At 43.4% G+C, this 14,955-nt stretch overlaps 1 protein-coding gene across 2 annotated transcripts in view; it reads right to left on the bottom strand.

The window, feature by feature from the left end:
• The window catches only part of MAN1A2 (mannosidase alpha class 1A member 2), a 206,864-nt gene that overhangs the window by 32,915 nt on the left and 158,994 nt on the right, over positions 1-14,955 (bottom strand). For both annotated transcript variants that reach the window (XR_010919333.1, XM_067545975.1), the window contains exon 9: positions 9,238-9,353. Coding sequence is in view for 1 of the 2 variants with exons in the window: in XM_067545975.1 (XP_067402076.1) it covers positions 9,238-9,353 (116 nt within the window). In the remaining variant the exon portion in view is untranslated. The remainder of the gene's footprint in view (positions 1-9,237; positions 9,354-14,955) is intronic.

Genomic DNA, 14,955 nt, shown 5'->3' with positions numbered 1-14,955 from the left:
ACAGCCAGCCAGTAACAATAGCTTTTGAGAGATGTGAACAGCCCATTCATCTCAACCGGGCCTCACGCACTTCATGATTTTGCAACCACAAATCTGGCATTTTCCCAAGATGCTACAGATGTCAGCACTTTTGCAGTGGAATTTGCTATTTTGCTGCAACCTGCCCTCCAACATTTTGCATTCTGTATTCCTGCTCTGCCAGAATCTGCCCGTAGCTGCCTTTGCTAACCAGCTTTGCCACAAGACTCAAGTAGACTCGCACACTTCCTGCGCTGTTCCATGGAGTCAGACAGCAGAGGTCAGGGAGCCAAAGCTGAAGTCCAACTTGTAGCCAGGAAACCAGCAGTGTAAGCTGTTCTCCAGACAGAACCGTTCAACAGCTAAGACCTTGAAAGCTGAGAAGATGAGCCAAGGAAGTCAATTACAAGTTCTTCCCTTCCCTAGCAAAAATGTGTGTCTGTCTGTCTGGACAGCATTTTGTGAGCAGAGTTTGGCAACCTGGAGAGCAAAGCAAAAGAACCCATCCTCAGTGGTAACTGTCAAAAACATCAACACATTTTACACCAGTGACTATTTCAATTTGGAGCCATACCGGTGTTTGTATGCGGGTGGGGAAATGGGAATGAAGAGTGTTTCCTGGCAGTAGAATGACTTAACATTTCAGCAAAATTTGGTGGTTGTTGCCATGGAATTTGTTCCCATTCTGTTGTGGAGTACATGATACTCTGATTAAGGTATTTAAATTCTGTGGGTAGGTAATAATGACTCATCTGCAGAACAGATTCTGTTCTCCTTTCTTCATCATCTCTGCAAGGAGAGGGGTGTCACAGGTTTGTTGGAATGTAAAGGTGGCAATGGTGTTCATTTCCCCACCCAGGAGTGAAGTATGGGTGAACTCAAAGTTAAGCTCAGTTAAAGAGTAAATTCTACACAGAGGTTAAGGCCTGAACTAAATCACTTAGAGTTTTAAGTAGCTTACGGCCAGATTGTCAGAAATTCTTATGGCCACACCTAATCTTCTGTCTGCGTGACTATGCAAGTGCCCCTTTGACAACAGTCCCTGAACTGCCTGTGATTTGGGAAGTAAAGGGACTGCTTGCCCCTGCTTTCCCACTTGGAAGCAGGATGCCAAGAAGAGGGTACAGAGAGAGTAGGGTCATGGTCTTCCCTACTCCACTCTACCCCTCAGAACTGGGCTAAAACAGAAGAGTCAGAAATCTGCTCTGGTCTAACGATGGAGCAGATTTTTTATGCCCATGCACATGGAACGGATCCAGAGATATTGTTCATCACAGGTAGGCACAATTTCTCTGACACTCTTATGGGGATGATGGAGCTCTGCACGGCCTGCTCCTCAAGGATGTGTTTTAATATCCACAATTCACTCCTAAACAATTAATGCACCTAAATCCTTAGAGTGCCTTAGCCACAGTTTCTGAGTCATCTTGAACACTGAAATCAGCTCAGTGCTAACTATGGCCTTAAGGGCTGATCTGTCTTTAGTTCTTAAGCAGCGAGAGCAGTGCCAGTTTTAATAACCTTTAGCTTCGCTTCTCTCTGAGAACTCAGCTGGAGAGTTCTAGTGCACAGAGCCAACTTTCTAACTTTGAAAATACAGAACTCATTTTTCTTCACCCACTGCACCACAGGGATTAGTAAACATTTGTAAACAGCTTTGAAAATATATAGAGAAACAAAAATGCTAAATATAAATTATTATTATTATTATAAGTTGGATTGTTTTTCCTTTCTCAGTGAGAACTATAAAACACACTAGGTTTCAAGTTTCTTCAAGCTGGCACTTAGATTAAGGGCTGATCTGTCTTTAATGAATTTTAGCTGGGCTTGATATCTCTGAGAACTCACTGGAGCCAAGATGTCATGCACATGCTCCATCCATTTTTAAGTTCTGTGAACACACACAAAGAAATAAGGAATATGGAAAGAAAATAAGGAATATGGAAAGAGAGTATATTTTGTACTCTACCCCTTCCACGTCAAAAATAGTATGAACAGATTTTGCTCTAATTTTCCAAAACCAAATAATTGGAAACATCACCATTAAAGAAAGGATTGAGAAAGTTATGAGCAAGGGTAGTAGATTAGAAGATGTAACTTGGTTTTAGAGGCTGTGTCTACACTGCAGTGTAAACCCAGGGCTAATGGGACTCGAGACAGAGGACCCTGGGTTTGAGAACCCAGGGCTTGCCTACAATAACTGCCAATCCTAATTTAAGAATATTTTAACCCAGATCTGAAACCAGGGCTTTGGTGTCTGTACAACAGTATGGAAACCTGAGTTCAATCAACTGTATTCTAGACTTCCTTAGAGCCCTCCCGAAATGTGGTTGCTTTGTTTGTGGTGCAGCGTGAGAAACCTTGACTATCCATGTCACATGTTACAGGAAGTTTGAACAGCCTGCCAGCACATCCATCCAAGTCATCAGGTTTGGTCTGTGTGCTCCCAACAATTGGAACCAGCAAAATGGAGGAGTCACCATTTTAAAAACTTCTTTTGCTTGGGTTTTTGCTCGTTTCCAGATGCAGGCAGAGCTTCCAGGAGATGCTGGTGGGCAGTTCGACAGAGCTAATGACAGAGCAGCAGGAGGAGGAAGACACAGACACGGCACACTCGAACTCGCTGATGCTGCTCCTGACACTCGGTATAGCTGCTGATTCCTCAGTACATAGACCAACGCTTTGGAGCAGGGCCACAAGCACAGCCCGGAGGGATGACATGCATGCAGACCTGGGATGACAAGCAGTAGCACTAGAGCTTTTGCATGAAGAAAGCTACATCTCTAGAACTTTGTGAGCAACTTGGCCTGGCCCTCCAGTTTAAAGACACACGCATGAGGGCAGCCACGCCAGTCCAGAAGCAGGTTGCTATAGCAGTCTGAAATCTGGCTACCACAGACTGTCACAGGTCTGTGGCCAACCAGTCAGGTGTTGGAAAGTCGACTATGGAGGTTTCTGAGGCAATCAGGCATGTGGGGAACCCCAAGGTGGCAGGCATAAAAAATATTCCCAAAGTAAATTGCTGGCTTTGAGAGAATGGCATTTCCAAACTGCGCTGGAGTCATTGATGGGACTGGTGCCCACAGTTTGCCCTTCTCAAGGAGCATGAGTACACAAACGGCAAAGGTGCTATTCCGTTGTTATGCAGGCCCTCATGGACCACAAAGGCAGATTTATAAACGTCAATGTTGGCTGCACTGGAAAAGTTCATGATGTCTGTTCTTCCACCGACTGGGAGACTATGTTTACAGACAGGCTGGGACACCATTCCCACCACATGACATTGTCATAAACAGACTTACGGTCCCCAGTGTTATTCTGAGGGACCCCATATGCCCCTTTTGCCTTCTCTTATGAAACCATACCCTGATCTCAGAGGCCCTGGCAAAAGAAGGTTTAATTACACTCTCAGGAGGTGTAGAGTGGTGGCTGAATGTGCTTTTGGCAGACTGAAATTCTGTTGGAGATGTCTACAGACCCGTTTGGATCCCAAGTGTCACCAATGCTGACCACGTTACTGTGGTTTGCTGTGCTCTTCACAAACTTTTTTAAGTGAAAAGGGAGCTATTTCCCCTTGATTGGCCCTATGACAGCAAGAGGCTGCTGAATCGGTATCCTCAGCCAGAAAGTGCACCTAGCACCACTGACGCTGAATGCACCCTGGCAAAAGAACTCAGAAGTGCTTTGTGCTCCCACATTATGGACTTGCATTGGCCAGCAGAACACGGAGAATAGTATCTTTATGAATGTGCTTGTTGGGGGGAAGGAGCGTTGAATGCCATGCATTGTGCTTTTGAATGACATGACTGCTTAGGAAATGGGTGGGAGGGGAATGGTATGTTGATGTAAATAACTGATGTGTGGATTGATGTTTATAGCTGTATTAAGACATGGATTTTGCATACAACCTCCCAGTTGTCCCTGACAGTGTGTTTGCCTTTATTATTTAAAATACACATTATATCATGTGAAAACAATGAGAGTTCTGTAACACTTTAAAGACTAACAAATTTAATTTCAGCAGGCATAAGCTTTCGTGGGCTCCAACCCACTTCCTCAGATGCAAGTAATAGAAAGTGGGTAGAGCCCACGAAAGCTTATGCCTGCTGAAATTAAATTTGTTAATCTTTAAAGTGCTACAGAACTCTCGTTGTTTTTGCTGTATCCAGACTAACACGGCTCCCCCTCTGGAATTATATAATGTGTTGCAGTGATGGCAATAATTTCTTTGTAAAATAAAAACCTTTATTTTTACACATGTATTGGACAAGTACAACATTAAACCATTGGTTGACAGGCCAGCTGCCATTAGCACACCAAAACAACAGAAACACCAAAAGATTTAAGAGACAGCAGCTGCTCAGAAAGTTCTCTGTTGCATTCTATCTTCCTCTCTTAACCACCGTTTCTGTTCCAAGAACCTGCTCCTGCGCTGCTACCCTGTCCTCAAGCTGTGAAGACGGCCCGAGCCTTTCCGCTTGCCTCGTGGCATGTCTTTCCTCTTGCCACAAGTTCCTTTGCCTGTGGTACTTGATCTGCTTGTTGGCCCCCTCCAGAACTCCAATCACAAGTTCATCACGGAAATGCTTCATCTTGGAACGGTTCATGAAGGTACGCTGGATAAGCCTTCTGCAGCGTGGGTGAGCTGTGTAGGTATTGTAGCCTGTAGTGGTTGAGGGGCCTACAATAGGACAAGACACCGAGGGTTACTGTCTCAAATATTTCAGTGCAGGAGCACAGAAAAAATCTTTTTGGAATTTCAAGGACAGAAAATGTTACATTTTGAAACTGAACTTCAGTATATTGGCAGAGAGCTGCTTCAGACCACAGATGCTCGCTTGACACAGCCAGGGTAAGTGCAGGAAAGAAGTGCTCAGAGAATGGTATGTTAAAAATCACATCTTTTTTTTTTTTATTTTTTTTTTAAGGTTTTCAGTGAAATGGAGTTGGGGGGAGGTTGGTGGCTGTGCTACATAAACTTTCTCTGTCACTTCAGGCTATGTACATTTTGGAGGCCATAAGAGTTCTTGTAGTGCCCAGTTGGCAAAGAGAGGTATTATTCCAAGGTACTGGTGGGAAACCAGGTGTGTCTCCCACTGAAATATTCCAATGTATGATGACTGAACAGCTTATTTATGAGTGGAGTGGGCTGGTGAGTTACCGAGGTGGCCCTGGAAAATATGCCCTTCCCTGAAATGTGACTACCTACCCAGAGTTCCTGCTACAGGAAAAGTTTGCAGCTACTAGCACCTTGGATTGGGTCAGAATTCATGAAGGAATCAACAGGATGCTGCATTAGCTTCCACACGGCTTAGAGCCTCCCCATGGCTTCCGATACAGCCTGTTAGGATCGCGTGCAAACACACAGAACTCCATTGCCATCCCCCTTTTCCCCCTAGCAAATTTCTGGACTGAATTCAAGTCCCCAGTCATATGTGAAACTAATGATGTCTACACCCGTGGAATGCATGGCCTTTATTTGACAGAAATGGACTACATTTGAACTTCTTCCTTCTCCCACCCTCTTGGATAGTTAAGTCGTTTCAGGCAGCCCGTTACACTGCTGGGTTGGTATTGAGCAGTGTACATACAGGGAAAGTAACATAAGATTCAGAGGGGTAGCTACGTTAGTCTGTTTATAGCAAAACTGCGAGAGTCCTGCGGCACCTTAAAGACTAACAATTTATTTGGGCATAAGCTTTTGTGGGCAGAAACCCGCTGTGGTGGATGCCACTTCGTTGGTTTCCACTTCATGCATCTGACGACGTGGGCTTCTGCCCATGAAAGCTTCTGCCCAAATCAATTTCTTAGTCTTTAAGGTGCCACAGGACTCTCGATGTTTTAATATAAGATTCTGATTCTAACAAACCAGAATGTACTTGCAAAACTGCATGCCTTTCTAGTAAATACTCCCGTTCACAGGCCTGTTTTACTGTTTGTGTTTCCTGGCCTCCATTTTGGATTCCACGCAGGGGGTGGGAAGTGAGGGATTAGGAGATACATGCTGCTACCCAGGATTTATAATATGTTTTGCACTGGCTCTTAGAGCAGAAATCCCTCCCTTTCTATAGTAATAAACAAAAAAATGGAGACAGAAACTTACAAGGTTCCAGGCAGCTTTTCCCTCTTCCGTTTCTGTTGCCAGTTCCGCGGTGGGCTGTTCTTTTTGGGGGGGAGACATAAAAAAGCTTCTCCAGGTACAGCCCCAGCATGTCCTGCAGCTGCTCCTGCAGCAAAGCCTCCTCCGTGACCGGTTTCATTAGCAAAGTCATTTTATTTGTCACATTTGGTGCCTGCTGCTGGTACCCATTAATTCCCATGCTGGCTTTTCAGGCCAACAGGACACCATCCCAGCTGATCAGGTCATCGTGCACCGCTGGTGGCTCAGTGCTTGGCGCAGTTCCTAGCACTTGGTCAAACTCATCATAAAACTGGCACCACGTCGGTGAGTTGCCAGAGACGCAGTTGTGGTCCCTGGTTTTCTGGTACTCTGTCTTGAGCTGCTGAATCTATTCTCTGTGCTGGTCACAGTCCATTAAATTTCCAACGCTGCCAGCTTCTTTGCTATTTGCTGGTATGAATGGTCATTCCTGGTACTCTTACTAAAATCCACTGTTTTGCTGGCCTTGCACCAGAGATTAACCACAATCTGGCTGTGCTCCCATGACCATGAAGCAGCGTGCTTTGTAAAGGACTTCTTCTGGTTGGTATCCACTGAAAATGCTGAAGGTTCTCCTAAGATGTGTTTGCAACTCAGTGGTCAGAATAAAATGAAAGGGTTAAACGCTGAGCTGCTGCACTGGAACAAGGAGGGCTGCTTCCATTTCCCTGGAGTCGACTGGTGATTTTTGGGAGAGAGAGGAGAGAGGAAGCCATCCTATAGCATTGTGGGATACTGATGGTGGATTCCAAGAACCTGAGTCTTAGAGATTTGTGTGTAGATGGAAGGGGGGTTAGGGCTTGAGCCTGAGTCTGAGCCCAGGTTTACACTGCAATGTAGATATACCCAGAGACACAGACCACTTACAGACATATGCTGTCAGCCACGCAGTAGAGATCAACTCTGGTTAACTATTGTGTGGATTTAATAAAACATCTAAAATGTCGTTAGAGAAAACAATCAGCTATACTTACTGAACGTTTATTTGCACACGTGTGCCTGCTATGCCTAGTAGAATTTCTGTGTCTATAAAAACAATCCCTGATCCTGAAAACTTTTCCACGTGGGTGGACCCCTATGCACGTTTGGACCCATGTTAACTTCCCTGTGTCTCCAGCCAAGCACAGGGGTCTGCCCATATGGGATCACTGGCAAAACCGGTCCATAAGGAGTACAAAGACAAAAATAGTTGTAAGTGTTTTTGGCTGAACACCATGAAATAAGAAAAATAAATGGGGGTTACATATTCACAGCCCACAGTGATAATGAAATACTTTTGATTCCAACAGTAACCAAGGAGGATGCTAAACAGCAACTGCTAAATTTAAACATTTTTAAATATGCAGGACCAGTATTTTGAACCCACAAATATCAAAAGAGGCTGAGCAGCTGAGGTGCTCTCTGAACTACTGACGTTGATATTTAACACATCTTGGAATACGGGGGAAGTTCTAAAGGACTAGAAAAAAACTAACATTGTGCCAAAATTTAAAAAGGGCAATGGGATGGTCTGGGTAACTACAGTCCAGATTAATCGGACATCAGTTCCAGGCAAAATCACGGAAAGGCTCACCCAGGATGCAATCAGTAATGAATTTGAAGACAGCAGCAAGCTAATGCTAATCAACATAGGCCGCAGATGGAAAATGAATGCTATCGAGTTAGAAAGTTTGAGACGCAGAGTGTCTGAATAAATAGGAAACTGGACTGGGACTCAGGCGGCCTACATTCTAGTCTTTGCTCTAGTGCTGATCTGTTATGCGACCATAAGTAAGTTACCTTTCTGCACCCCTACACCCCATCTCACACTTTGTCTGTCTTGTCTATTTAGACTGTAAGTTCTTTGGGGCAAGGACTGTCTCTTAAAGGTTTATACAATACTTAAATCTAATGCGGCCCTTATTTCAGTTGGCGCCTATAGTTGCTAATGTAACACAAATATTTTAATATTAATAATAATAAATAATCAAGTATTTCCTTCAAGAAAATTCTCACAATATTAAAACTTTGCGTATCGGTGACTGATACTGTGTATTAAATCTGAAAGACTGTACACTATCCTTGCGCCTTTGTATTGTGTGGGCCAAATTAGGGTCCATGTTTAACAAAGCAGAGTGTGTTTGAAACCGCTAGAGTGTAATCACATGAACAAAGTGTACCACAGCATCAGCAGTGTGCCTGGAATGACACTGTGCCTGCCTACAGAGATGTTTCCAAGATTACCCAACAACATCTGAAAATCTATATTCTAGTACTATATTTAATTGGTGCTCGTACTTCTCAAGGTAAATGGCCTAACATTTAAAATGTTTTAAAGAAAAAACCTTGTAATTAGCCTCCTGAGTCTGGAGAAGGAGTCCCATTCCTCCCTCCCCCGTCTGATCTGGAAGGAAAAAATTAAGCCACAGGTCATCCCCTAGGAGAGGACCATGAGTGACCCATAGTTACTAGAAGCACAAAGAGAGCAAGCCTAAGTTCAGTACTGTGCCAACACCACTTAGCTGTCAAGATCCAACAAGATCACATTACCAGGTGGCATGAAAAACACTGCAAAGAGGCACAGCGGGAGGAAACTGGTTTGTACCATCTACACAATTACCCAGTAAATATCTTGTATAACATCTACATGTTATGAATTATTTTTCAAAATAATTTAAGGAATAAAAAAATTCAGGACCCCAATTCCTAGTATCATTACATGCACTTCACTGCCAAGAAGACTATGCATGACGTCGTGGGGAATTTTGCACATCTTAGGGTTGGTAGGATCAGTCCCAATTAAACTTCACCTTGATTTTCTGTAGCTAAGCATTTTGAAGGAGTTGATATCTTTTAGTATGATAATCTGCACTAAATGGATACCACTGCAAATTTTTTTTTAAAGTACACAAAAGGAAAGGTTGCTATTCTAATTGCAGCCTTAAAAACAACCAAATTGCTTTCCAAGAAGACACAATAAAACAGGTAAAGTCCTGTGCTTCCCAATTATCAAAAGTGTCACCCCCCCCATGGCACTATTTTTATCCATTACATAGAAAAACCCAGTGGATTATAATCACCTCAATAGCATCGTCGTACATTTTCCTTGCCTCCGTGTCCATTTTGTCTGACATCAGCCAGGCTTTCAATAAGTATTCATAAAAACTGTCTCCCAGTCCGCCCACGGATGTGTGATCTGTTACAGAGAAAAAGAGAATAAAACGTAGGGGATTTTAATACAGTATCACATTGAATTTATCCAGGGCAAAAACCTACACTTTGTTTAAGTCCCTACGATTTTTAAACCATCATTATTTTAATCCAGTTCAGCAGTACCTATAATAGCTATTTCCCCTCAAAACTTGTATTTAATTTTCTTGGAATCTGTCCCACAGCAGGCAACACAATTTTCCTAATGTACATGTTCAGTATTCCTCATTCTGCGTCATTTACATAGAAAAGCTGTCCCTTCCATGTCACAGATTTAATTTAAGGAATGTTTTGGCTCCATTACAAGAATTTAACCATTTCACTGTTTTGTTTTGTTTTAAATAAGTATTTATACTCTGAGATTCAATAGCAGGGACATAATTAGATCATGTAGCTATATACATTGTTAAAACCCATAGGAAGTTTGTTCTTTCAAGGATATTTTATTATTCACTATGAAATAGTTACTTACAGAAGCTGCCAAATGTGCCAAGGTAAATACTCACATTCACATTCTTTCACAGTCAAACTGGATACTAATTTCCTTTGCAGTATACAGTGCAAGCATTGTTCTGTTACCCCAGGTATAGTTCAACTATAGTTGGGTAACCAAACAAGGCGTGTACTGTTCATTACGTTGTTAGCTGTGCTTTCTTGCATATCTATTAGACTCCAATACCAATGAAAGCTGGATCTCCTTTAAGTACATAGAGAGATCTTTACTGTCATGACTTTTATTAAAAGGGCTGCTTATCCTCAGAAGTCGCATTCATCACATTCAAATGCATGTTCACATGCACTCACAGACAAAACTGTAAGGCCATCGGAGACCACCTGTAAAGATTGGGGAATCTATGTACATAATGCGTTCTGTTTGATTTTGGGGACTTTCCATGTGTATCTGTGTTAGATTACAAATTTCACTTTCAATGCAGGGTTTGTTTTCCTTCTCTGCCATTTTTTACCTTCATATTAAGCTAAAACCCATAGGAGGTGACAGAAGAAATTCTTGCAGCTGGCACAGATTATTAGGAGTAAGTAGAGAACCTATAGGAATTGGAAAAAGGGGTTGATTGGCAAAGGAAGCTGCATCGTACAGATTAGAAAATGTAGGAATAAAGTGAGAATTGCTAAAAGTCAAGATGAATTAGCTCTTGCAAAGGAAATTAAAATAAAAAAGAGGTTTTTTAGTTACATAAATAAATAGGGAACAAGGAAGGGTGAGGTTGGGCCACTACAGAGCGAGGATGGGAAGGAGATTCAAGATAATCTAGGTATGGCCCCAAAACTAAATGAATACTTTGCACCTCAGTTTGCAGTAAGGATGATAATATAGAACTTGTGCATGCAGGCAGTATGGCTGATGGAAATGGGTGTCTAGAAGTGGAAATTACTACATGAGGCGATAGAAAAACTGAAATGACTAAAGGGGTGAAGGTAACAGGTTGTGCTGAAAGATGAACTATCAGACCTGAGGGAGGTTACTAGTGAAGCTCCTCAAAGGATCGGTCTTCAAACCAATCTTATTCAATATTTTTATTAATGACTTTGGCACAAAAAGTAACAGAGTACTAATGAAATGTGCTGATGATACGAAGTTGGAAGGCACCATCAATTCAGAGGAGGATCAGAATATTATACAGAAATATCTGGATGACTTTGAAGACTGGAGTGACAGAAATGGGATGAAATTCAATAGCACAAAATACAAGATCATGCACTTAGGGTCTAATAAGAAGATTTTCTGCTACACACTGGGAGGGGGCTCATCAACTGGAAGACACACAGGAGGAGAGAGACCTGGTGTGTGGGTCGATCATAGGATGACTCTGAGCCACCAATGTGATGTGGCTCTGAAAAAGGCAAATGTAATTCTAGGATGTGTTAGGCGAGGCATTTCCAGTAGAAATAGAGACATATTAATCCCACTTACAAGGCATTGGTAAGACCTCAACTGGAACACTGTACAATTCTGGTCATCCATGTTCAAGAAATAGTAAACTGGAACAGGTACGGAGAAAAGCTACTAGGAAGATCAGGGGAATGGAAGGCCTGTCTTCTGAGAGAAGACTGGAAGAGCTTGGCTTGTTTCGTTTAGCAAAGAGAAGGCTGAGGAGGGATATGATTGTGCAATATGAACACATTAGGAGGGTAAATACTAGGGAGGGTGAAGAGCTAACTAAGCTAAAGGATGATGTCACAATAACAAATGGATGTAAACTCTTGATTGAGTCTTTTATTCATATACATTACGCTAGCCTTTTTTACATGATCACACACTATTTTTTCCCACAGGACCCCTGCCTCAATCAGTGCATAGGATGGACTGTGCTCACTTAATGAGCAATTGTTCAATATTTTGTTTTGTTTTCACTGTTGAAGCTGTAACTCTTGACTTTATTTACTGCACACTATTCAAACTCTTCTCTAAATACACTATTAACTTCCTAAAGGGCTTTTCTATGATGCTCTTCACTATAGCATCTGAATGCTTCACAAACATTCACTTACATTCACAACACCTCTGTGACATAGGGTGATGTCATCCCCGTTTTACAGATGGGGAACTGAGGCAGAGAAAGATTAAGGTCAAAAGCATCCATTAATTTTGGGTGTCCAGTCTGAGATGTCTAGGGCCTGATTTTTCAGAGTGCTCAGCATTCTGTAGTAATTTCTATGTTCAAAATACAGCTCCCATTGATTTCAGTTACAGCTGTGACTGCTCAGCACTTCTGCACACCAGAGACTCTACAGGTCAGAGGGGACCATTGTGGTCATCTAGTCTGACCTCCTGTGTAACACAGGCCATAGAAGTTCTCCGAAATAATTCTTAATCCTTAGAAGAACATCTAATCTTGATTTAAAATTGTCAGTGATGGAAAATCAGATCCCAGGGTTTTAATTTGGCACCCAGAAAACGAGGAACACACAATTTATGACCATCTGTGAAAAGTCTGATTTAAGTGACCTGTTCAGCATCACAGAGTTACTCTATGACAGAGGCAAGGATACAATCCAATTCTTCAGCGCAGCATTTAACTGCTTTAACCATGAGACCATCCTTTCCCTTCCCACAGTTCCCGGTCTCATTTATTATACACCTTTCAACTTCTGCAAGAAATAATGCAAGGATCTTACAGACCACAGCTTTATCCACTACACAACCCTGATTAATTCCCAGATCACTGTCCACCTTGTGCACTGAATGAGGCAGGGGTCCTGCCGGAAAAATAGTACATGGTCATATAATTAAAAACTATATCATAATGTATACATACAGTGGGGTTAAATTAAGATTACACAGACAGTCTTAATTCTGGTATTTTCTAACTTTTGAGAAATTGACTTTGCAACCTTAACATTCTTTTAACGTCATTTCCTAGCTTTTTGAAACAGCAAACTGAAAAAAACAGACATTCCATCATGTGTCATCAGGTTGACACTTACATGGGTCACCAGCTGGGTTACAATCTTTAGATCAACACAACAGATCTCTACCATTTGAGCTAACAGAATAACTAGTAGCAGTAAGTTGTCATCCTCTATGTGGTCCAGCCACTAGGTGGGGATGAGACACATACTCTGCCAGTGCGTTTTGCAGCTGTTTGCTGACAACAGAGGAATGGTGAGACTCAGAAATCCTCAGTTCCAATCAAGGCTCTGGAGAAGAGTATGCTCTAGTAGTGAGACACTTCTGCCCGTCACTGTCCCAGTTGTGTCTAACGTCCCCTCTACCAGTTCCTCATCCCAGTCTCCTTGCCCAACCAGTCCCTATCTCCCTGTCTGAGTCCCAGTTTCCCCCTACCCTGGCTCCCAGTCTCCCTGCTCAGGCTCTTCATCTTAGTCTCTCATCTGATCTCAGTTGTCCTCCTCCACTCTCAGTCACAGTCATCCCCTGACATTGATTCCTTATACCAGTCTCCTTGCCCAGACACACTCACCCCCTCGGCTCCTTGTTCCAATTTCCTTGACCAGCCAGTCTTAGTCTCCACCCCACGCTCCACAGGCTCCTTGTTCCAATCCGCTCTCCTCCTCGGTCCAGCTGTTGTTCCCTTTGAATTCAAGTCAGGCTGCTCCTTTTTCCACTGTGCCAGGGTGCCAACTGAGGGAGCACTGAGCGAACAAGAGAATCTCCTTGCTCTCTGTTCCAGTGCCCAGTCCCAGAGCGGCAGGGAAAATCCTGTTCAGCCCCTACAACCTTGGGATGGAGCATGTTCAAAGCACATGGAATCTCTGGAGACTTTAGCTGCCAACTCTAACAAGTGTCGAGATATGCAAACTGATTTTTCAAAGGCTTGGCCAAATTTGGGCATTTTTTCACAGAAACAGCAAAAGGCGCATCCCTGCCACATAGGCAAAATCCTTACTGGATTTCAAATCCCTGCTCCAAAGCCTAGGGGTGCAAGAGCTTCTTAACATCCGTACAAAAATGTAACATGGGTAAAACATTTTTTCCTATTCCTTCTTAGAAACAGCTGAAGCAGTTTTGCTGAAAGGCAGACACCTCTGGCATAGACAATTTCAGCTCAGTCAGTGAACGCTTGGCAGATACAAGTAACTGAAAACAGGATCTTTATAATGACAAGTGTCGGGCAACTTTAGCTACAGACAGTACCACCAGCTCCATATATAACAGGGGTGGCCAAACTGTAGCTCATCAGCTGCATGCAGCTCTTTTACAGTTAAAGTGAAGCTCTCAGGGTCCCCTATGCGCCCCCCCATTCTCTGCCTACCAGACTGGGGTGGGGAGCTCAGAGCTTCTGCCCTGTGGCAGGGTGGTGGGGCTAGAGAATTCTGCCCAGCGGGAAGGAGGGTTTCAGGGGGTCAGTAAGTTTGGCCACCCCAATATATAAGAAGATTCAGGAAAGAGTCTCCTAGAAATGTGGTGACATGAGCCCATTGTTAATAAAAAATAAAACTCCTTGGCATTGCAAACAGCACACATCTGCCAAATAACCCTGTGGATGAACAAAAACCACTTGAAACAGACTGATAAGCAATAGTAAGACTAGCCCAGTTTTTAAAGAAAATATAATCCATGTTGTGCGATCCACAGTGTGTCTTTAAACGGGAGAGTCCATCTTATGCCTTGGTAGCAGCAGAGTTACCATTTGTGACAGGGCTTGGGTGGCCGGACAGCCTGTTCATTAGATCGCCTAGCTCTCAGCCCTCTGCCGGCTGAGTGGCCTTAATCTTTAAGGCAGAGGGAGAGGTAGGGGGACCCAGGCCCTCCCTTTTCATTGGGTCCCAGTCCTGGGCCCTGTGTATGTCAACCCCTGAACACGGGTGTCCGTGCCCTTTCTGGCAGGGAGTCAGAATCCGCTGCCCTGTGCTACTTCTTACCAGTCCACTGGTCTGTTCAGTTTGGGGAGTGGCCCGTCTAGTCCAATCTACTGGGCAGGTTGCTTCCCGCAGGATTCCTTCTTGGATCCAGGCAGCGCCTTGTTCCCAGGCTCCTTTGGGCGGAGCAGCTGCAAGCTGATGAGAGCGAGCCCCAGAATGTCTCTGGGATTCACTCAGTTACCTCTGGTGCTGGGGGTTCCTCTGCAGTCTCCTTTGGCTTGGAAACCAGTGATTACTTCCAGGTG

Source organism: Emydura macquarii, unplaced genomic scaffold, assembly GCF_026122565.2.
Source record: "Emydura macquarii macquarii isolate MOO-44397 ecotype Brisbane River unplaced genomic scaffold, CSIRO-AGI_Emac_v2 contig_1119, whole genome shotgun sequence".
Taxonomy (NCBI): domain Eukaryota; kingdom Metazoa; phylum Chordata; order Testudines; family Chelidae; genus Emydura; species Emydura macquarii.
Note: the sequence above shows the minus strand (reverse complement) of the source record. Positions and strands in the feature narration are given on the sequence as shown.